Source organism: Lathyrus oleraceus, chromosome 5 (assembly GCF_024323335.1).
Source record: "Lathyrus oleraceus cultivar Zhongwan6 chromosome 5, CAAS_Psat_ZW6_1.0, whole genome shotgun sequence".
Classification (NCBI taxonomy): domain Eukaryota; kingdom Viridiplantae; phylum Streptophyta; class Magnoliopsida; order Fabales; family Fabaceae; genus Lathyrus; species Lathyrus oleraceus.
This window is the reverse complement of record NC_066583.1, coordinates 41,930,640-41,955,630: the sequence shown is the minus strand read 5'-3', so window position 1 is coordinate 41,955,630 and position 24,991 is coordinate 41,930,640. Positions and strand designations below refer to the sequence as shown.

General features: G+C 33.7%; 2 protein-coding genes across 2 annotated transcripts; both read left to right on the top strand.

The window, feature by feature from the left end:
* Nucleotides 1-1,512: 1,512 nt before the first annotated feature.
* On the top strand, nt 1,513-2,127 carry LOC127078629 (uncharacterized). The gene has a single exon (XM_051019069.1). It carries the CDS (start codon nt 1,513-1,515, stop codon nt 2,125-2,127), a length of 615 nt encoding a protein of 204 aa, XP_050875026.1.
* Nucleotides 2,128-19,706: 17,579 nt separating this feature from the next.
* On the top strand, nt 19,707-20,558 carry LOC127080305 (uncharacterized). The gene has a single exon (XM_051020633.1). The coding sequence runs from the start codon at nt 19,849-19,851 to the stop codon at nt 20,410-20,412; it is 564 nt and encodes a 187-aa protein (XP_050876590.1). The 5' UTR covers nt 19,707-19,848; the 3' UTR covers nt 20,413-20,558.
* Nucleotides 20,559-24,991: the final 4,433 nt, after the last annotated feature.

Genomic DNA, 24,991 nt, shown 5'->3' with positions numbered 1-24,991 from the left:
AGAGGATGATAATGGTGTCGAAAGAGCCATCTACTACCTCAGTAGAGTCTTAAATGATGCAGAAACTAGGTATAACATAGTTGAAAAATTATGTTTATGCTTGTATTTCTATTGTACAAAATTGAAGCATTATATAAAACCTGTTGATGTTTATGTTTCATCTCATTTCGACGTTATTAAACATATGTTATCCAAACCAATTTTGCATAGTCGAATTGGGAAATGGGTGTTAGCATTAACTGAATTTTCTTTAACATACATGCCATTAAGAGCTGTTAAAGGACAAGTGGTAGTAGATTTTATAGTTGACCACTCCATAGATGCAACTGCACTGAACTATCTCGAATTGGAACCTTGGAAGTTGTACTTTGATGGGTCTAGTCACAAGGATGGTACATGCATAGGGGTTGTAATTATTTCTCCTAATAAAATTCCAACAAGATTCAAGTACAAAGTAGAGGGTATCTGCTCAAACAATGAGGCTGAATATGAAGCCCTCATAGCAGGACTTGAAATATTGTTGGAATTGGGGGCAACTCGAGTCGAAATAATGGGTGACTCAGAGTTAGTCATAAAGTAGATCACAAAGGAATATAGATGTATTAAGGAGAATTTAATTATGTACTTCATAATAGCCAATCGACTGCTAAAAATATTTGAAATGGCTATTATTCGACACATGCCTCGACTAGAAAATCAAGTGGCTAACGATTTAGCTCAGATTGCATCCGGGTATAAAATTTCAAAAGAAAAATTGCAAAAAGTCACCGAAGTCAGAGGAAAGGTCGTGGCAACCAGATTAATACCTCTAGACTTAGAAAAGATAAAGTTGGGATATGTTGACGAAGGGAAATTCAAAATATGGCAATAGACAATTTGACAGATGAAGATTGGAGGAAACCAATAATGGTGTATCTGCAGAATCCAACGGCGTCTACTGATCGAAAAACCAGGTATCGAGCATTGAGTTATGCTTTTTTGGGTATATAGTTGTTTAAAAAGTCTCCTGAGGGAATTCTGCTTAAGTGCCTTAGTGAGTCAGAGGCGTACTTAGCCCTTTCGACTATCCATAGTGGAACTTGTGGGGCACACCAAGTTGGTCATAAGATGAAATGGCTTTTATTTCTCCAAGGGATGTATTGACCTACTATGTTGAAAAATTGCATTGAGTTCGCAAAGGGATGCCAAGAATGTCAGATACATGCAGGCATACAACACGTTCCTGCAAGTGAATTACATTCTATCATTAAGCCTTGGCCATTTAGAGGTTGGGCTTTAGATTTGATTGGGGAAATTCGACCTCCATCATCTAAAAGTCAAAGATATATATTGGTGGGAGTTGATTATTTTACAAAGTGGATTGAAGTTATACCCTTACCAAATGTGAATCAAGAGGATGTGATGGAGTTTATCTAGAAGCACATTATTTATAGATTTGGAATCCCAAAGACGGTTACAACGGATCAAGGGTCAGTATTCACTAGTCGGAAAATGCAATAATTTTCCAAAGAAATGGGTTTCAAACTGTTAACTTCTACGCCTTATTATGCTCATGCCAATGGACAAGTTGAAGCTGCCAATAAAGTGATAATTGGTTTGATTAAAAAACATGTAGGGAAGAAGCCTAGGAATTGGCATAAAACTCTAGACCATATTTTATGGGCATGTCGTACATCTCCCAAAGAGGCCACTAAGTCAACCCCTTTTTGGATAACCTTTGGCCACGATGATGTTCTAACAGTAGAAATTCACCTACAATCTAAAAGGATTCAAAGGCACCATGAACTTCCAACAGAATCATATTGGAGAATTATGTTGGATGAATTGGTTGAATTAGATGAAGAAAGATTAAATGCCTTGGAGTTATTAAAACGACAAAAGAAGAGAATAAAAATCTCTTATAGTAGGAGGGTAAAAGTCAAAAGTTTTACGCCTGAAGACTTGGTCTGGAAAGTGATCCTTCCAATGGATCGAAAGGATAGAGCCTTGGGGAAATGGTCCCCAAAGTGGGAAGGTCCTTTTCAGATTTTGCAGGTATTCTCTAATGGTTCCTATGAAATCGAAGAGCTTAATGAAGATAAAAGGATTCTAAGATTAAATGGGAAATATTTGAAAAAATATAACTAGTACTCCAAGAGATAAAAATAAGAGACGAATAGTTATATAAGTAAAGCAAAGCCAATATGGTAAAAATGCCAAAATGGTTATATTGAATTCGAAGGCCCAAAGGGCCAATATTCATTACAAAGAAAAAGTTATCAGTACATGCAAAATAGACAAGGAAAAAACTAGAAAGGAAGGTTGGCCTTGATCTGGAGATACTTGGCTTTAAGAAGCTCTAGACGTTTCTCGCACAAAGATCTCTTAGATCGTAGGAGTTTGAGGTCAGACTCAAGTTGTCGAGCCTGTTTGACAGACTCCATGCAAAATGATAGCTTTTTAACCATTAAAGCTTCATCAAACTCTAAGAGTTGATATTTGCTTCTTTCGACATCAAAAATCTTCATCTGAAGTTCTTCTATTTGCTTCCTCCAAGAAGCAATGTTACGACCATGACCTTCGATCTTTTCTTTATTTTTCTGTTTGGTCTGCTCCAATTCTATCACCTTATTCATAGATTCGGTGGCAGAATCCCAAGCAGCAGCTTCAGAACCAGACTTCTTCTCAATTTCCCCTGTGAGCTGAGGTAACAAATTATGATCCGCAACAACTTGGTCGATCATAGTACCTATCTCCAATATAGCGTTGTCCACTTCAGGAGAAGTTTCCAACAGGTCGACTTGGTTAATAAGAGCCTTTAAAGTCAAAGGGGCAGAGGGATCAGCCAGCAGCAACAGAAATAAGTCACCTTTGAAGACTTTGTCTTTAATCTTAGAAAGTACTTCATCTGCAGAAGTGCTCGAAGGTTGATCTTGAGACACCGAAGTACTAAGGATTTTGTCAGAGGAACTTTCCCTACAGCTTAACATAGTCTTCAAATACTCAAGGGGTTGGCTTCGTTTCAGAATAGGCAGTTTTTCTGTAGAAAGACCCCCAGTACTACTTGTCGAAACTCTGACCGTTGGAATAACTGTCATAGTTGGAGTGACAAGAGTTTGAGTTTGAGCCTGCTCTTCGCCTGCATCAGCCTCCCCCCTTCAAAGCCTTTGTCATCATCAGGGACTGTGATTGGGTTGCCTTCATTCTCCTCCTCTATAATCGTATCCTTGACATCTACACCTTCTCCCTGAGGATTGTTTGTTCCTTCAGTGGTATGTAAATCATCCTCATGAGCATCTTCATCTTCAACTAATTCATCCATAACCATGGGTTTTGGATTGCCTCCAGCCTCACCTTCTTCGATTGAAGCAGTTTCGTAACCAGAGTCGCTGGTGTGAGAATGTTGAGTAGCATACTTTGGTGGTGAAGCATCAAGGTCACCAGAGGGAAGTTGGTTAATCTCACTTATAGACCCCTTTTCAGATGATGGTCGATAAGTGGGTTCACCATCACTATTTAAAACATCTGGTACAGAGACAAGCGCGGAGGAGGTTGTAGTCTTGGTTCGAACGATAATGCTTTCACCACCCTGAAATCAATACAATCGAAACTATAAATGGCGAAAGACGGTAAACAAATTATGTAAGGTAGAGATAAGTTTGTTATACCTTGTCACCTTCGACCCCAGGGCTAAAGTTGTCGCTCTCATTTTGGATCGCTGATATCTTCGCCATTTCTTTAGGAGTAGGCTCTTGGATTACAAGTGCGGAGGCCTTTTCCTTGAAAGTTTTGCTGGAGGATGGTTCAAAGTATTAGTGGCCTTTGGTTGTTGCTTCCTCTTCCTAGGAGTTAGATCGAGAACCGGCGAAAAATCCTCTTTGTCAGATTCTATTATGACGAGGATGTCAGCAGGTTTTTGGATTTTTAGGGGGCTTACTGGAGGTTTTCGAGAAGTCTGAGTTAAGAATGCGAATGTTAGCATCATTGAAACACAACAAAAGAAAAATAAATGAGAAAGCAAAAGTATACCTTTACAGGCTTGCTGCCTCCTTTAGTCCTCGATTCGACGGGTCTCTTGGTGGTGGTTTTTTTAGGTGGAACCCTGATGGCTAAATAAAAACAACATAAAACAGTTAGTGTTAGATAAGAGTAAATGGCTTGAAAAGGGAATGTACTTCGAGGAAAACCCCCTATGTCACACCTTCATATATGTCTGATTCGATTCAGATATCCTCGATCCCTATATGAAGATGCCCTTTGAAACTGTCTAGAGTATGCTTAGTCGCAACCACCCGTTGAACTTTTTTTCTGAGATTGATGTCGAAGTATTTTAATGGAATCTCCACAAATAAACCAATCTGGAAATGGAAAGGCAAGGGCCACTCTGAAGTCAGCATTAGGTAGTGGAGGAAACTTTGGGGGAAACAATTCAAGATCCATTTCATAGCGTTTCTCATGAGGAACATATGGAGGAATCTTTAGGTTTTCCATTTTCTTTGAAAAAAATTCTTTAAGCGTGACAACTGCTTCGCGGATGGTTCGACTAAGATCATCAGGCCTATAGGCAGTTTCAAAGTAGTTTTGAAAAGCTTGGATTTCTTTGATAAGCGTGTAAGTACCTTTTCTGGTCTTTTCCTGCACAAGAAGAAAAGCTTTGTCAAATAGTTGAATGAAAAAGGTGACATCACATAATTCTTTGACGTAATATTTAGTCCACCATTTCCCAAACTCTCGACTACAGAGGAAGTTGGGCTCGAAGTTGAACGGAGTAAGCTGGGTTATACCAGTATATCTGGCTATTTGTTTGAGGGCAGTAGCTTCGTTAAGGACTGCATTGTGGAAAAGGAGACTACCCTTTTTGTCATACAGACACTTTCGAAGAATATGAACTAACCCAAATTGTCGAGCGACAAGGCTGGGTTGATAGGTTATCAAAGTAACCTGAACCTTTGAAGGGTTAGAATCTTGGGGGTCAAAAAGGCTTCCCAAATCAACAAAGATTATGTCTCATGATTCTTGGATGGAGATGGAAAGGTCCTGGTAAGCCATTTAGGACCGTGCTTTCTGAAGGCAAATAGGGCCATGCTCGACGTGGAAACATGGCGCTTAGCAAACATCATTATATAGCCCATGAAAGTCAGTTAAAGGGCCTGTCCTTCATCATTTGAAGTCAGCTGAGTTAGCCTCGTGCCTTCGACCCTTCTGTTCTTGATCTCCTCAGTATCTTCGTCGACGAGGCCTTTGTTCGGCAGGCTGGCCTCGAAAGTGGCATTTAGCCAAAGTTGCAATAGCCAAAAAGGGCCAGACAAGAGAAGGTTCCCTTTGTCCCCCAAATTCTTCAGTTGAGCCAGTCCATTGCTTAAGGATTCATAAAGACTTACCAAGATCATCTCACTTAGACAGATATCATGCCCAACATGTAGTTGGTTTGCCAAAGTGAGATATTTCTTGGCAACTTGCAAGGATTTTGAACAAAAAATAGAGTGGGACAACCACAAGGCGAAAAAGGCTATATGCTCCACATCGGGGACGTCGTTAGTGTCTTTATCATGATAATGAGCAATGTGCATCGAATATGCTGCTCTGGTGGTCGAAAAGGCGATGGTGTCCATAGAGTCAATTTCGAGATCATAAGTGTGTCCAGTAGGCTTTAGCCACGTGATAACGGCCAGGTCGAAAAGGGTTAGCATGGACATACCACAAGGAAGGTGGAAAGTGTAGTGTGTATTGTCCCAGAAGTACAATGAAGAAATCAACATAGGAGTGATGTACTCTAAATTTAGCTTCGACAACATAATCAGGTCATAAATTCCTATGTCTTTCCAAGCCTGAGCCTTAACTTTCTCTACTTTATTTAAGCAGTTTAGATAATCAGTAGGATCTTTAAAGGTGGGAGTAGCACCAGAAGCTCTAAAACCATTATTCATAAATCTTAGATCTATAATATCACCAGCCTTAGGGTTTTCAGTGGAGGTGATTTCAGTTCTAGGGTTTCTTGCTTGCCTTATGGGTTTACATTTGTGATAAGAAGGAAAAAAAATTCTCTAAGCTTACTAGGATCAGCATCTAAATCAGCTAAGGGTCCACATAATGCATAGTTCTTTCTAGAAACAGAGACAAGAATGAGTACCTGAGAAGCGTAAATTCTGCCCTGTTCTTTTGTTTGGGGCTCTGGTATATATTGTCGGTTGCCAACCGCGAGTGGAGCAGACAACACGGAGAACGGAGGAAGCTCTAAGATCTTCTTCGAAGCTTTTGTCTTGGTGGCAGTGGTTTTGATGGATACACTTGTTCCCTTAAGAGCTTTGCTTGAGGTTAGCATTGTTAGAGATTGAAAGAAATATGAGTTTAGTTGAAGAATGTCTGAAGAAAGAAAAGCTAGAGTATTTGGAAATTCAAGAAGGCGTAAAAATGTGAAATGGGTAAGTTTGTGGGTTTTATAGGTGTGCTTGGAAGAGAGAGCGTTTCAAATCAGTATTAATGGTTGACAAGTTAGTGGGACACATGTCTTCCTTGGGCAGTGTGATGGAGATGTCAATTAATGCTTCAACCCATGACTTCCTAGAGTCTAGGAAACGTGATGAGTGAAAAGATTCGGTTGTGGGCTGAAAGGACGTGGTTAGAAAAAAGATAATGATGACTCTAACATCACCAGAAAAATTGGAGAAACTGAAAAGTTTTGCTAACATTAGGACACTTGGCACAATGTCAGAGTTATTAAGGCGTCGAAACAAGGTCTTAAAAAATGTCTTTTTCTTACAAGTGTCGAAAATAACATTTTTGGGGGGCAATTTGTTAGCTCATATTTTCGACGCCCATTAAGAATTACCAAAAAAGGAAATCATATGTATAACTGTTTTTCGACCAGGAGGTGATATTCGACCAACTGGGGGTGATTCGACTGGACAAGGGTAATAAGGATCAACATACAGTTGAGACTCCAGAAAGATCTCTTAAAAAAAGTTTAAAACGGTTTTCGATCAAAGATTGAAAATTCAAATAAGGGAGGAAAATTCGCCCTTATCGGAAACTGTTGAGAGTACATGTGGAGCATAATGGATAGTTGCATACATGCAAGACGCCATGTGTCTCGACGTGATCGAAGAACCATCAGAAACTGTTATCTCAATCAAGTATAAATATAGGGTCTTAGTGTTAGAAAAAATGTGTGTCAAAGTATGTACAAAAACCTGTAAATTTACCAAGTACTCGTGTGAAGAAGAATCGTAAATCGCAGAATGTACGTTTGTTTACACCATTGTTAGTTACTTCAAAGCAATACAAATTTATCTTTACTTTTTTTTCATCCAGAAATACACTTATTCACTTCTTCATTCCAAACACTCTTCTTTTACTTCGTCATTTACTGTCTTAAGATTTCCTTGCTTTTAACATTTACTTTTGTCAGTTGTTTATTGCTACAAGTCCTTTACAATTTCTCTCATTCATATCAACCTTTTTATTAGTTTTCAAACTCTAATTTTTCGCTTACTATTGGAGTGTTCGTTATTACCAAAACTCATTTTCAAAACAATTAGCACATGTCCTAGGATTAATCTGATCGATCCTGCAAGTAACCAAATTTAGAAATTTGGAAGATCAGCGGTTGTTTACCGATTTTCAAGGTAAACAAGATGTAATTTTCATGGAATCCATTTTGTTTTATGAAGAAACATCAGTTGAATTACTCGACAATGCTATCAGTTAGGCTTTTATCTTTAGATCATTATCTTGTTTTGTATTTTGTGACTTTGGTTACTACCATTTTCTCATACCTAACATTTCCGCATTACTAAAATTCCCTACATATTGTACATAAGCTTGCCCTATATGTGTTTCTACATAACTACTTTATAGGTATATCTTAGATGCGAGTTAGGATGACAAACCAGTAGATGTAAACACTATGGACAACTGTCCTTTATTGATTTTCTGTCTTCTATACTAGTATCCCAATTAGCATAAGAAAAGTCGCTTACATCAAGATCCACAGAGGATTCAATTTAGAAGAAATAGTTATCACTTCCTTGCAAGTACCCTAATATCTTCTAAGTGTACACATTCTTACGACAATAGTGCATGTTGTCTCTACTTGCAGGAACCTTGCTAAAGTTATTTGACAATAGTGCATGTTGTCCCTGTAGATTGAAGATAGTTCTTATGCAACCTTTTGTCACTAGCTGAAGTAAGAATGATTGAATATGAAGACATAATAATAATAAATAAAAAATAAACAAATAAGTAATGATACCTGAAGTTTGAAGGTTGGAAGACCAGTTGATAGATACCCAGGGAGAGAGATGTTTGGAAGAGATATTTGAATAAAAGCTAAACATTTAAAATAAATATAGTTGTAACGATCAAGAATTTGTAGCAAAAGTTAAATGATGAAGTGAGAGTTCCCATAAAAGTCATCATGATGAAGAGAGACAAAATTTTTGTCATCATTAAAAAGTAGCTGGTAAAAACCGAGTATCACATCATAGAGAGGTCAAAGAAGGTTTTGACTCTAAGTAGAAAGAGAATTTCCAGACTTTTCTTGTCTAAGCACTTCGATCTTTCAAACCTCATGCTCATGGGGGCTTATGTACATCCCAAAAATTTAGTTGACCAACCGAGGTATGAGATCGGCGAAGCTTATTTGAGTATATGAGTTATTTGAGACTGAGTTGGCATGACAACCGAGTATGGTAAGTTTAGAAGACCGGACAGTCGAGCTGTCATCCACTGACCGAAATCCGGTTATGAGACCTCATATAAGCTGGAAATGATTCGGTTAGTGCAAATCGAATATGATGACAAGACTAAGATGCCATCTGAAGGGTCATAAGAAATGGTTACAAGATGATGCATTATGACAAGGGAGTTATATTTAGTGAAGAGGCGGAAGTTACATGGTCGTGGCTCGTCCCCCCCCCCCCCCTTCCCGAACCGATTTCTGATTTTTTTCAAAAAATCCCGACTTTTTTTATTTTCTGCAAAATTTTCCAATTTTTGAAAAAATTAGTTTTATGGGATCTGGGAAACTTTTTGGAAAAAGTTATAGTTATGGAAAAATAGGGAAAACACAATACAATTCTGGAGACAAAAAAATTTGGGAAACCAAACGACCCAAAAAATTTAAACTAAAAAATATGATCAAACAATATAACACAAAATTCATACAATATCATCATAATCCACAACAAGTTTTGTAAACCTACAAACAACGTCACTTTAGAGACCATATGAGATTGATCCCAAATTCCCTTTGGGTATCAGAGCAACTCATACAAATAAAAACAAATTCATCAATCACACCAATAAGGTTTTGCTGAAACCTTATTTGGCCAAAATTACACCGATCATAGAAAATAAGGGAAAATTACATTACCTCAAGACCCTGATTGGAGGGTAGGGAACCCACACCATCCTAGCTACCCAATTCACCAATCAATAAGACAACCCCTCCCCTACCTTTGAATTCCAGAGTTTCTGGTTGATGTTATCGTTTCTCCTTCCTAGAGCTCTCCTTAGGATTTCCTAGTCGCTTCTCTATTTCTCCCAATTTCACATATCAGCCTTCTCACTCAAGTTCCAACTTTTCTATTTAAATAATCTAATATGTTTTTGCAAATTCTCAACTTTTCCCTTAACATTTCATTGTTTCACCTTAACCCTCCAATTTAGTAAAAATTATAATTTCTCCCCCTACTCTCAATTTTTCATAAATTATTATTTAAATTATATAAATATTTAATTCAAATAAATACTTAATCAAAATTCCTTAATTTTTTACTCTCAACTTATTATAAAATAATTAAATATATCTAATTATTTCTAATAACCTCAATAATTCTATTTTATTTTTCTTCTCTCCAATTTTATAACCTCGATAACTATTAAATTACCAAAATATCCATACACACCAAAAAACACCAAAATTCAAATATAACGAATAAAACACACCAATAACTAAAATAAAATACCCGATTAAAAATCAGAGTGTTATAGATTTCATCAAATTACACATTAATTTTTCAAATAGCTTCCGCATTTTCAACTTTTAAAATTTCTTTTTTTTCTCTTCTTTTGGCAGCTATGGTCTTAATCTAAAACCATGTAATTCTTCACTAATTACTTAAAAAAGATACATAACTATTGATAAAATCACATGATCAAGACCACAACATGGATAAACCCGGGGTTTCCCCTCTATATATGTATGGACTTAACTCGAAACTTTAACTCATCCATTTTTTACTACAAACTTAAACACCATATAGATATCTGTTCATAGCACACTACTTACAAGGCTCGCCAAAATTGTACTTAGCATTTAGCAAGGACATTTTACACATCCTAGTGTCAAACTTCAAAAGAACAATGGAATAATTATGGAACAATTAGAATATGCAAGTGCAATTGAATGTCTAATGTATTTAATGCAATGCACTAGACCTAGCATACCATTTGCAGTTAGTAAGATGAGTAGATTTATTAGCAATACAAATGGTAAACATTGGAAGGCCATAACTAGGATTTTTGGTTACCTCTTAAACATTAAAAATCTTGGTCTTTATTATGGTAGGTTTCCTCCCATACTAGAAAGATATACTGATGCGGGTTGGATATCGAGTGTTAAAGATCATAAATCTACAACAGGGTGAATATTTACATTGGTTGGAGGTGAAAATTCTTAGAAGAGCAAGAAACAAACATGCATTACTCTTTCGACCATGGAATCGAAGTTTGTGGCTCTTGCTTCTGCTGGTCAAGAAGCAGAATGGTTAAGGGACCTTATGTTGGAAGTTCCATTGGCTAAAGAAAATATTTCGAAAGTGTTGATACATTATGATAACCAAGCCACCATAGCAAGAACATTCAGTGAAGTATACAATAGAAAGTCTAGGCACATAGGTCTTAGACATTCTTTTGTGAGAAAATTAATTAAGGGTGATATCATTTCACTGACATATATACAAACAAGCTATAATTTCAACTGATCCATTTACTAAGCCACTTGCTAGAGACTTAGTAAAGACTACCTCGAAAGGTATGAGACTGAAACTCCTTGAATAAGGGTTCTGACAACAATAACAACCCAATCTGAAGTTAACAAACCTTAACTTAAGATTCAATGGGTAACAACAAGTTGTTGATTTGGATGTTTGTGCAACATTATGTGACAATGTTGACTACAACATATTGAGGATTGGGTTTTTCAAAACTCTTAATGAAGTTCTTTATCGAGGATAAATATCTCAAGAAAATAGATACAATATGAACTTCACTTATGTGAATTTCGATATGGTGTCGTCTCAAAGTGAGAGTTTGAATTTCTATCATGAAAAATTCACAAAAACAGGAAAACACATGGTTATAAATAGTGCTAGGTGAAATATGTAGGCGAAGAACCATTAAAAAGTGTGTGTAAGGTAATGTCGGTATAACACAAGGGATAACGGTTCAAAGCATTGCTATCTAACATTATGACTAGACTTTGCGTTATCTTTACTAAGGTTAAGTTCAAATCGAAAGATACTTAATTGTATTAACATTATTTATTTCTTTTTTTTAGAATTCTCATTCTTAGAACAAGTGGGGGATTGTTGTAATTTATGAATAATAAATGTCCATGAATATGTTCCAAAATGACAAGAAAAGTGGAAGTGAGTAAATGTCAATAAATGTTTAGGAAATAGTCACACATAAGTGACACTCACATTAAAAGCCTTTATAAAGAGTTATGTTCATTAATTCAACAAAAGGACAAAAAAAGATAAAGTGTTACATGGACTACTGTGGTGGTCCCAAGCATTATGTTATTTGTCTCCTACATACACCTTCTCGTCGGTGTCGCCTCCGGTGACATTGACTATGACTTTAAGACCAGGTTCAAGAGCGTGGGCGTAGAGGCGCTAGTGGCGGCTTGAAGGCGACACTTAAGCACTTCACATCGAAGCAACTAGGATACTCGCGGCGTTATACGATGGCGTCGATAGCGCTCCGACGGTCGACCTTGGACCGACATAAGGTAGATAGCTATAAATCTTGCTTTTTTTTTATCGTTGCTTAAGTTTGAATTTTGCATTCAGAAATAGACAACACTTCTTGAAATGTTGTTGAATGAAGACATGCAACTTTTGTAAAACGTTGTTGTAGGCGAACAACACATCTTTTGGTAAAAGTGTTGGTGAAAAGATGTTGTTTCATCAAGGGTCTCAACCTTGTGAAACAATACAAACATGACCTATAAATAAATCATTCCAAATTCATAAAATCACATCACGAAACACATATCCTCTTCAGAAAAATTCCAAATTTTATTCCCCACATCCGAGGTTTCATTCGTCTTGTGCAAACTCGAGCATAAGTTGAATTATTCTGGGTATTCTTGCATAGAAACTCCAAGACATTCGAGAGTGCTTGAAATACTATAAGGAAAGTGATTCGTTCACGATTCAAATCTGGATTCATTCAATCTATAAGCTTTATCTAACACTTGCACTAACTACTAAGTCTCACCCTTATATATATATATATATATATATATATATATATATATATATATATATATATATATATATATATATATATATATATATATATATATATATATATATATATATATAATTATGATTCGTTGACACCAGGTGTAAGTCTAAAAGACATATACCAAATTTCAACTTTTAATAGGGTTGAGTCAAACAATTATATTAAATAAAAAAAAATATATGATCATTTCTTTTTCTTAAAAAATAGGCTATTTATATTACCGTTTGATTCATTCATATTAACGATTGAGATTTGATGTCAACGGATCCTGACTTATATATATATATATATATATATATATATATATATATATATATATATATATATATATATATATATATATATATATATATATATATATATATATATATATATATATATATATATATATATATATATATATATATTCGTTGACACCAAATGTAAGTCTAAAAATCTTATACCAAATCTCGGTCGTTAATTTCTAATTCTTAACTATTAATATGAATAAATCAAACGGTGGTATAAGTAGTCTGGATTTACTCAAATAATTATATTAAATGAAATAAAAACACATGGCCATTTTTTCTAAAAAATATGATACTTATATGATCGTTTGATTTATTTATATTAACAGTTGAGATTTGATGTAAAACTTTTTTCATAAAAATCATATCCATAGAAATCAGATCTAAATTTAAATGCCTTACATAAAATCTTAATCTTTAATAAAAATGAATCAAAATGTCATATAAAATTAAATAACTTTTTTAAAAAGAAAAATAAATGATTATTTGATTCATTTTTATTAAAATTAAGATTTCATATAAGACTTTAAACTTATACACTGTATCAACATAAAAAATAAATGACAACTTGATTCTTTCTTATATATATTTATGATCATCCTATTTATTATTTTGTTTTACTAAAATTAAATCCATCATGTTCTTTTTATACATATCGTTGTGGCTTCACTGTCCCATAGGTTAGGCGTCACCCTTCAACAATAATATACTAATAATAATATAGATGATAATTTTTGAAATAATAATAATAATAATAATAATAATAAATTAAATAAACTTTTATAATTAATCCTTCTACATTAATATATTTTTATACTTTGTCAATATAAAAAAATGACATTAATTAAATAAATTAAAATTTTATTATATATTAAAAAATTATTAAAATAATTTCATCATTTAATGAATTTTAAGAATAAGTATTTTCATGACAAAATACAATCAATTATACCGAAACTTTAGATAAAATATCTTGATCTTATATAATCTATTGTTATGAATCTTGATGAGTAGTGCATTATAGAGGTATTTTGAGGTATTTTCTATTAAATCAGTAACTTTATTAAATTAAATAAACAATCTCAGTGTGATGATTTTCTCTTTTTATCGTGTTCTTAGCTTGATTAATCTTTTAGACCTTTTAATACTAGTTGACATTGTTTTATCTCATACATAATTTTTTTAATGTTGAATCCTTAAGCATTCAAATTTTTTACAACAAGATCAAAATTGTTTTTCTTGCTAAATATTTACTCTATCATATCTTTTTAAGTGTCTTTCTTTTTTTAAAATAGTTTTTTTTATATAATCATTTTTAAAAATTCAAGACTACCGGTTAACCCAAGAACCACTCGAATAGATTGCATCTTTATAACCGAAGCAAAAATATATCCAAAGTCCACACCTTCTAGTTGTTTAAAACCTTTTACCACCAAGCGAGCCTTGTATCTTCTTTGAGAAGTACGCTCATCTTACTAAATCTGATAAACCCATATATTCTTCAATTCTCTCTTACCCTTTGGAAACTTAATTAACTCAAAGATATTATTCTCACTAAGTGATTGCATTTCATCCTCCATGGCATCCATCAACTCCCTTTTGTTCTCATCCTCCAAAACTTCTTCAAAGCTTTTAGGTTCTCCACCATCGGTAAGAAAAACATACTCATTCAAGGGGTATTGAACATAAGGCCTTTTATCACAAGTAAAACGCCTCAACTTATTAGAAGCAACCAGTTGCTCAACACTTTCAACCTCTTAATCAACCTTATTTTCAACAACGTCTTCCATAACACCTACATCAAAAATATAATTAGGATTTAAAACATTATCAACATTCAAATCCCTACCTTAATTTTCAATTGGAACATCTTCGAAAGTGATAGGGAAGGAGCAATAGTAGTTGAGTCTTTATCAACTATTTCTTCTCCTTCAAAAATCGGATATTTATTATCAACTTTGTCAATGTCCTCAATGGTATAATCCTCCATGAATACGACATCACAAATATAAATAAGCTTCCATTGAACCGGATCAAAGAATCGATACCCAAACTCATAAAGTACATACCCAACAAACACACATTTCTTCGACTTCTCATCCAAATTCGATCTCTCATCCTTCAGAATATGCACATAAGCCATGTACCCAAACACCCGAAGATGGTTGTATGAAACATATTTACCACTCCAAATATGATTTGGAACATAAAACTTCAACGGAACACATGGAGTAAGGTTTAAAAGATGTACAACTGTGCTCAATACTTCTCCCTAAAAGTATTTCGGAGAAAGTAAACATCTCGCCCTTTCCACAAGTTCTATTTATTCTTTCGACTAACCCATTAAATTGTGGTGTCTTTGGAGGAGACTTTTGATGACGTATACCTTGATTTTGACAATACTTGTCGAAAGGTCCAACAAACTCTCCCCCGTTAACGGTTCGGATACACTTGAGTTTTTTCCTCGTTTCTCTTTCAACCAATGCTTGAAACAACTTAAGGGTATGTAACAGTTGATCTTTCGTCTTCAAGGTATGAGCCTATGTATTTCGAGAATAATCATCAATGAAAGTTACAAAGTAATATGCACCACCAAGTGACCGTTGTAGTGGCTTCAATAGACTTTTCTTTTTGGAAAGATGCTATCCAAGACGAAATGGATTCAATTATCTCAAACCACACTTGAGAATTTGTCGATCTTCCAAAGGGCTCAAGGCCCATTGGATATAAATGGGTGTTTAAAAAGAAGTATTATAGTGATGGTACATTAAACACCTACAATGCAAGATTAGTAGCAAAAGGGTTATGATGAAAAAAAGTGTTGATTATTTTGACACATATGCACTAGTAGCAAGGACGACGACAATAAGAGTATTGTTTGCATTAGCTTATATGAATGACCTTATTGTTCATCAAATGGATGTAAAAGTAACATTCTTAAATGGAGATCTCAATGAGGAGATCTACATGAAACAACCGGAAGGTTATGTGCTTCTTGGAAATTAACAAAAGGTATGCAAACTTGTCAAATCCTTATATGATTTAAAACAAACACCAAAATAATGGCATCAAAAGTTTGACTCTGTCATACTTTCAAATGGATTTACTCCAAATTCTTGTGACAAATATTTGTACACAAAGGTGCGTGGAAATATTTAATATTTTTGTGTCTATATGTTGATGATATGTTGGTTATTAGCAATGATATGAATGGAACTTTAAAAACAAAGAGCTTTTTAACTTCCACATTCAAGATGAAAGATCTTGGACTAGTTGACATTATTTTAGGGATCAAAGTAAAATGAAATAGTGAGGGTTATGAACTTAGTAAAACATGTTATATTGAGAAAATGTTGGATAAGTTCAAACACCTGCACTTTAAGGAAGTAAACACTCCATTTGATCCTAGTGTCAAACTTCAAAAGAACAATGGAATACTTGTGGCACAATTGGAATATGCAGGTGCAATTGGATGTCTAATGTATTTAATGCAATGCACTAGATGTGACATAGCATTTGTAGTTAATTAGATGAGTAGGTTTACTAGAAATACAAATGGTGAACATTGGAAGGCCATAACTAGGATTTTTGGTTACCTCTTAAACACTAAATTGTTTGGCCTTCATTATGGTAGGTTTCCTACCATACTAGAAGGATATACTGATGCGAGTTGGATATCGACTGTTAGAGATCATAAATCTACAACAAGGTGGATATTTACATTAGTTGAAGGTGAAATTTCTTAGAAGAGTAAGAAACAAACATGCATTACTCTTTCGACCATCGAATCAAAGTTAGTGGCTCTTGCTTCCGCTGGTCAACAATGGTTAAGGGACCTTCTGTTGGAAATTCCATTGGCTAAAGAAAATGTTTTGAAAGTGTTGATATATTGTGATAGCCAAGTCACCCTAGCAAGAACATTCAGTGAAGTATATAATGGAAAGTCTAGGCACATAGGTCTTAGACATTCTTTCGTGAGAAATTAATTAAGGATAAGATCATTTCACTGACATATATACGAACAAGCTATAATTTAGCTGATCCATTTACTAATCCATTGGCCAAAGACTTAGTAAAGATTACCTCAAGAGGTATGAGATTGAAACTCCTTAAATAAGAGTTCTGACAACGGTAACAATATCTGATGTTAACAAATCTTAACCTAAGATTCAATGGGTATCAACAAGTCGTTAATTTGGATGTTTGTGCAACATTATGTGACAATGTTGACTACTACATATTAAGGGTTGAGTTTTTCAAAACTTTTAATGAAGTTTTTTATCGAGGATAAGTATCTCAAGAAAATAGATATAATATGAACTTCACCTATGTGAATTTCGAGATGGTGTCGTCTCAAAGTGAGAGTTGAAGTTTCTCTCATGAAAAATTCACAAAAATAGGAAAAGCACATGACCATAAATAGTCCTAGGTGAGAGATGTAGGACAAGAACCATTAAAAAGCGTGTGTAAGGTAACGTCAATTTATTCATAAGGGATAACGGTTCAAAACATTGCTACCTAAACATTCAGATTAGACTTTGCATTATCTTTACTAATGTTAAGTTCAAATCGAAAGATATTGAGTTGTATTAACCTTATTTATTTCTATTTTCTGGAATTGGTATTGTCATTATTAGAACAAGTAGGGGATTATTATAATTTATGAACAACAAATGTCCATGGGTATGTTTCAAAATGACAAAAAAAGTGAAAATGAATAAATGTCAATGAATGTTTGGGAAGTATCCCCACATAGAAAGGACAATCACATTAAAAGCCTTTATAAAGAGTTATATTCATTAACTCAACAAAAGGACAAAAAAGAATAAAGTGTTACATGGACTAGTGTGGTGGCCCAAACATTATGCCATTTGTCTCCTCCATACACTTTCTCGTCGGTGTCGCCATCGGCGACACCGACTCTGGCTTCGAGATCAGGTCTGAGGACATGAGTGTAAAGACGCCAGTGGCGACTTAAAGGCGACACTTATGCACGTCGCATCAGAGCAACTGGGCTACTCGCGGTGTCATATAACAACTTCGGTTGCGCTCAGGCGGCCGACCTTCAACCGACATGAGGTAGATGGTTGCTGCTCTTATTTTTTTATCGTTGCTTAATTTTAAATTTTGAATTCGAAAATAGGAAACACTTCGTGAGGTGTTGTTGAATGAAGACATGCAACTCTTGGAAAACGTTACTGCATGCGAAACAACACGTCTTTTGGTAAAAGTGTTGCTGAAAGGATGTTGTTTCACCAAGGATCTCAACCTTGTGAAACAACACAAACCTTGCCTATAAATAAATCATTCCAAATTCATAAAATCACATCACGAAACACATATCCTCTTCAAAAAAATTCCAGATTCTCTTCCCTACATCCGAGTTTTCACCCGTCTTGTACAAACTCGAGTATAAGCTGAATTATTCTAGGTATTTCAGCATAGAAACTCTAAGACATTTGAAGATGCTTAAAATACTATAAGGAAAATGATCTGTTTACGATTCCAATCTGGATCCATTCAATCTATAAGCTTTATCTAACACTTGCACAAACTACCAAGTCTCACCCATATATAGGATTCATTGACACCAGATGTAAGTCTAAAAGACTTACACCAAATCTCAATAGTTTATAGAATTGAGTCAAACAATTATATTAAATAAAAATAAAAAAATAAAAAAATATATGATCATTTTTTCCCATAAAAAATAGACTATTTATATTACTGTTTGATTTATTCAAATTAACGGCTGAGATTTGATGTCAACGGATTCTTTTTTCTATATATATATATATATAAAAGATTCGTTGACATCAAATATAAATTTAAAAATCTTTCACAAAATCTCAACCGTTAATATGAATATATTAAACGGTCATATAAGTAATATGGATTGATCAAATAATTATATTAAATAAAATAAAAAAAATAAAATAAAAATGTATGATCATTTTTTTCTTTATATGATCATTTGGTTTATTCCTATTAACGGTTGTGATTTAGTGTAAAATTTATAGATTTATATTTGATGTCAACAAATTATGAGTCTAAAAATCTTACACAAAATCTTAATTATTAATTAAAAATAAATCAAAATATTATATAAAATTAAAACAAAAATTTAAAAAGAAAAATAAATAATCATTTAATTTATTCTTATTAAAATTAAAATTTGACGCGAGGCTTTAAACTTATACAATGTATCAACATAAAAAAAAGTGACATCTTGATTCATAAAAATAAATAAATGACAACTTATTCTTTCTTATATATATTTATGGTCATCCTATTTATTATTTTGTTTTACTAAAATTAAATCCATCGTGTTCTCTTTATACATAACAATCACGTTGTTGCTTCATTGTCCCATAGGTTAGGCGTCACCCTTCAACAATAATATACTAATAATATTATAAATAATAATTTTTGAAATCATATAATAATAATAATAATAATAATAATAATAATAATAATTAATTAATTAATTAATTAGAGTTACACCACTAATTATTTTGATATAATTAATCCCTCTACATTAATATGTTTTACACTTTGTCAATATAAAAAAACAACATTAATTAAATAAATTAAAATTTGATTATATATTAAAAATTATTAAAATAATTTCGTCATTTAATGAATTTTAAGGATACATATTTTCATGACAAATTACCATCAATTATACGGAAACTTTAGATAAAATATCATGATCTTCCATAATCTATCATTATGAATCTTGATCAATAGTGCATTACAGAAGTATTTTCTATTAAGTCAATAATTTTATTAAATTAAATAAACAATCTTAGTGTGATGATTATCTTTTTTTATCTTGTTCTTAGCTTGATCATTCCTTGAGACTCTTTAATACTGGTTGATATTGTTCTAAGAAATCAATATCATTGGGCTTAAAAAAATTGAGCCCAAACGAAACGTTAAACCTAGTCCCAAGTTTCAAGAGTTTTTCATTCTACCAAATTCGTTTTCGTTTTCGTTTCAACAAAACCCTAAATCCCAATTCCTTAAACCCTAAAACGTAAAAATGAGACCTTTGGACGAGACCGAAACCAGCGTAGTCTTCGAAAAGCTCTTCAAATTCGTCGGCAACAATCTCAAAAACCTCGTCGAGAATCCCTCCCATGAAGGTCCAGATTCCACCCCTGGTCGCTACTGTTTCCGTCTCAACAAGAACAAGATCTATTACTGCAGCGAGTCGCTCGTCAAGCGAGCCACCAATATCGCTAGACCAAACCTCGTTTCACTCGGGACATGTATCGGAAAATACACTCACGGTGGAAACTTCCACCTCACGGTTCAAGCGCTGAATTTGCTAGCTGCTAATGCTAAGCATAAGGTATGGCTTAAACCTCAGTCTGAGATGTCATTTTTGTATGGGAACCATGTGTTGAAGAGTGCGTTGGGTAGGATTACTGAGAATATTGTTGCGGGTGATGGGGTTGTGGTTTTTAATATGGCGGATGTGCCTTTGGGGTTTGGGGTTGCTGCTAAGTCTACACAGGATTGTAGGAAGTTGGATCCTAATGGGATTGTGGTGCTTCATCAGGGTGATATAGGGGAGTATTTGAGGATGGAGGATGAGCTTTGAAACGTTTAAAAGTTTGGGTTTTTATGAAATTTTAGTCATGGGTTATCTTTCTCTTTGTGTAATTGGGTCTTTTGTTTTTAACATGGATCACTGTAAAATTGATTCTTAGTCATCTTGGAATCTACTGAAATTTTGTTTAACTATTACTATAGTGAGTATGATTCTATTTCTTTGTTCTTTAGGTCTGTTTGGATTGGATTATTTGTGCTTGTTTGGATTGAATTATTTGAGTTTCTCTTAGGGGAGAGAGCTGGTTTCAATTTATTTTCGTAAACTGTTTGGAATAAATTAAAAAAGTGAAAACAAGCAACTTATAGCTTATATGGCAAACATCTTGCTGATTTGCTTAAGGTTCCTCAGGCCGCCTACAAAAAGTTGAATTCCAAGCTCAGTTGAATCATTAGAAATAACTCTTTTGGTTGTTTCCCCTGCTTTACATAATCTGTTACCTGAGATTAACATATGGATTCAGGGCATTGTGGTCGCAAAACATAGAAAGGACACAATTATTTGGTGTCCTGAAGCCGATGGCAATTTAACCTTGAAAATGGTCTATGCGCATCTGGCCGACAGTCCTTCTTCGGTTCATTGGGGCAAGTCGATTTGGAATAGTGGAACCCCCCATTTGTTTCCATTCTGCCCTAGAGGATTTTGCACCGTAAGATCGCTAACGATGACCAGCTAACTCATATAGGGCATAAGATGGCCTCCATGTGCAGTTTGTGCAAGTCTTCAGTCAAAACTATTACGCACCTGTTTTTCGAGTGCAGATTTGCCCGTAACCTTTGGGCTTTGTTCAACAAAACTTCTAATACTAATACAATTCATTCTATTGGTAACTGCTGGAGGGTTTTGGATGATTCAATCTCTAATATCTCTAAGATAATTATCATGGCTGGTTTCTGCAATGTTTTAATGAGCATTTGGCGTGCCAGGAATAACTCTAGATTTAATGGCAACCTGGCTAGATGGGAAATTTGCGCTTCCCAAATTTTCTCTCAAGTGGTCCTTGTTGGTAAATCTGTCAAATCCACAACTCAAATCTTAACTTCTTATTGTGTTTTGATGAAAGTTAAACCTAGGATTGTTAAGGAGGTGATTTGGTGTCCTCCTCTCCCTAATTAAGATAAAAGGAAACTCTGATGGAGCTTCCATCGGTAATTTGGCTGCTGCTGGTGGCTGAGATCACGGGTGCAATTCTATCTGTTGAGCATGCCATTACTTCCCATTGGCAATGCTTTTGGCTGGAAACGAACTCCACATTTGTTATTCATTCCATATCTAACCCGAATTTGGTGCCTTGGAGTATTAGAATTCGTTGGTACAATTCTCTCTTGACAACTAGATCTATTTCTTTTTTGGCCACCCACATTTATCGGGAGGGCAATTATTGTGCATATATATTAGCTAGCTTAAGCCTAACATCTAGGAACTTTACTTGGTGGGATAATCTCCACTCAAATGTAATTAATGACTATACAAGAAACCTTCAAGGATTGCCTAGTTTCAGAGTTTCCTAGTTTGAGATTTTGACCTAGTCCCCTCATTTTTGTCATTCTTCCATTTTAACATATCCTTTGAGATTTAAAAATTTCAAATACTAAAGATATACTTCAAACATTAAAAATATATTTGATAAACATATTTCATAATATTTAATATTTATTACAAAATTATTTAAACAATATTTATTTAAAGAATATTTCTAGCAGAATATGTAAATAAATGTTATTTTAAAATGATATTCAAATACAATTAAATATTATTTAATCATATTTAAATATGCTTTGAAATATTGAAACATATACTTTTTATATATTTAAATATTGCATCATATTCAAATGAGATAGGATATGTATTTAAATATTATTAAACATGAAATTGTTATTATATACTTAAATATTGAATCATATTTAAATAATATAGAAAATATATTTACATATTATTATTCATATGTTTGTTTCTAATATGGCTAACTAATATGTAATATATATACATTTTAAGAAAGATGCTAAAAAAAATCTGAAATAGTGATGTCATCAACATAAATCAAGACACAAATATAAGTTTTTTAGCCTTTAAAAAACAATGAATGCATAGGGTAGCATTTGTTGGAGTGAACCAAAAGTGCAATAACGTTTTTTTAAGCCTTTCAATCACATGGTTCTTGTTTAAGGTCATTCGTTGGAATCCCCAAACTCTAAAGTATGATGACATGGTTCAAACGAGTTTTGGTTCTTGTTAGACCAACTCCGTTGGAATCACGTGCCTGCGAGAATTCAATGCATTTCTCTTCTACAAATTAATTTCACGAGCCGTTATTCCGTGAGTGGTTGGTTGTAAGGGAAGAAGTAGCTCAATGTAAGATCCTCAAAACACCAACCTTTTCATTTTCTTCCTTCCAACTTGTATCTTCTTCTGCTTCTTTTTGTGAATTCATGCTAGCGTAACAGTGCCAAATTCGGTAATTTCACATTCATGGTGACTCAATATGAACTTTTACTTTTACCTTTTCCTGATCTCTTTTCATGACTTCAATAATTGATTACTCTTTTTCTCCAATGTTCGATTGGGTTTAGTTGCAACTTTCTTCTCTTTTCTGCTTTCTCATCGATTATTTTCATAATAAACATGGTTTTTTTGCAAAATGTATCCTTACCCTTAGTGAAGATCATGAAAAAAAATAGAAATATACTTTTATATATATATATATATATATATATATATATATATATATATATATATATATATATATATATATATATATATATATATATATATATATATATATATATATATATTCTAATCATTTAATACAATGTCATTTTGTTTTATTAATTTTTAAAATTTGACTCATTCCAACAAAATTCTACGATACCAAAAAATTTCTAATACAAATAATTCTTGAATAACAATTTGAGTGAATACAATATCCAATTTTAATATATTTTTAGTGAGAAACAAAATTGAACATGTATTTATGAAAGTTAATGCAGTGCGATGAAATAAAAAATGGAATCCAATTTTGGATAAATAATTTCTAAATATATATGAATTTAAAAAATAAATTTATTATTTTATAATTAAATATAATATTTAAAATATTTGTCTTTTTTTATAATAAATGTTGGAACAATTAGGATTTTCAAGAAGAATAAAGAAGAGATAATAAGAGAGAAACTATATTGTAAAAAGTGATTTTATTTAAAGTGAAGTCGATGTGTTTAGATTTACATCGTCATCTCTCTATATAGGCAACCAAAATACAACTATGTCAAATACAACTTTCCTACTTAAAACAATGAATTACATCTTCAAACATACCTCATGATTCATGTTTTTTTAGGCTTCTTATCCCAATGCTTCTCTTCAACTCATCAAACTTGGCTTTCTTCAAGGATTTGGTGAGTATATCAGTTAGTTGCCATTCTGACTTGCAGTGCTCATGTTCAAGTTTTCCTTTGTTTACTTGATCCCTAAGAAAATGATACATTTTCTCCATGTGCTTACTTTGACCATGACATACATAATGATTTTCGAGGTCGATAAGTGACTTGCTATCGACAAACAACTTCATTTTTTTAGGTTCCATGATCTTGAGCTCTTTGAGCAACATCTCTATCCATGCTACTTGGCACAATATATACGATGCAACTACGTACCCAACTTCATAAGATAACAAGCCACAATACTTTGTTTTCTTGAGCTCCAAGATATTAGAGCATCTTCAATCATGAATATGTAACATGCAATACTCTTTTTCTTGTCTTGGTCTCCACTGTAGTCTGAGTCAGTGTAGCCATGTACTTTTGCATTTGTGCGGATATTCTTTTGCCTTGGCATTAACACACCATGACCAATTGTACCTTTTATGTATCTCAACACTCTCTTGACTGCATTGAGATGACATTCTTATGGATTTTTCATGAATCTGCTTAATAACCCGACAATTTGACAGATATTTGGTCCGATGTTGCATAGATACCTTAAAGATCCAATGATTTGATTTTCTAGTGTTGCACTTACAAACTCATCATTTGTATTCTTTCTCAAATTTGCTTCATTCTCCAGTGGTGTGACAATTGCATTACAGTTACTCATATTGAACTTTTTCAAGATATCTTGGGCATATTTCTTCTGGTGCAGAAACACTCATTCACTTCTGTCTTTAAACTCCATTCCAAAGAAATATGACACGTTTCCTAGGCCAGACATTTCAAATTCATGCATCAGTTTCAACATGACCCTTTTTATTTCTACTACATTTGCACATGTAATTAGCAAGTCATCCATATACGAGCATATAATGACTCGACTAAGCCTGCTTGCATTGTTGAGATACAATCCATGTTCTGAGATACACTTTGAGAAAAATGCCTCGATCAGGAAGCCATATATTCTCTTGTTCCGAGCCCTTGGGACTTGCTTCAAACCATATAGAGTCTTCCTCAATCTGTACACCTTATGTTCCTGTCATTTGATTTCAAATCCTAGTGGTTTAGTGGCATAAACCTCTTCTTCCAATGGTCTATTGAGAAATGATGAATTTACATATAGTTGATGTATCTTCCATCTTTTA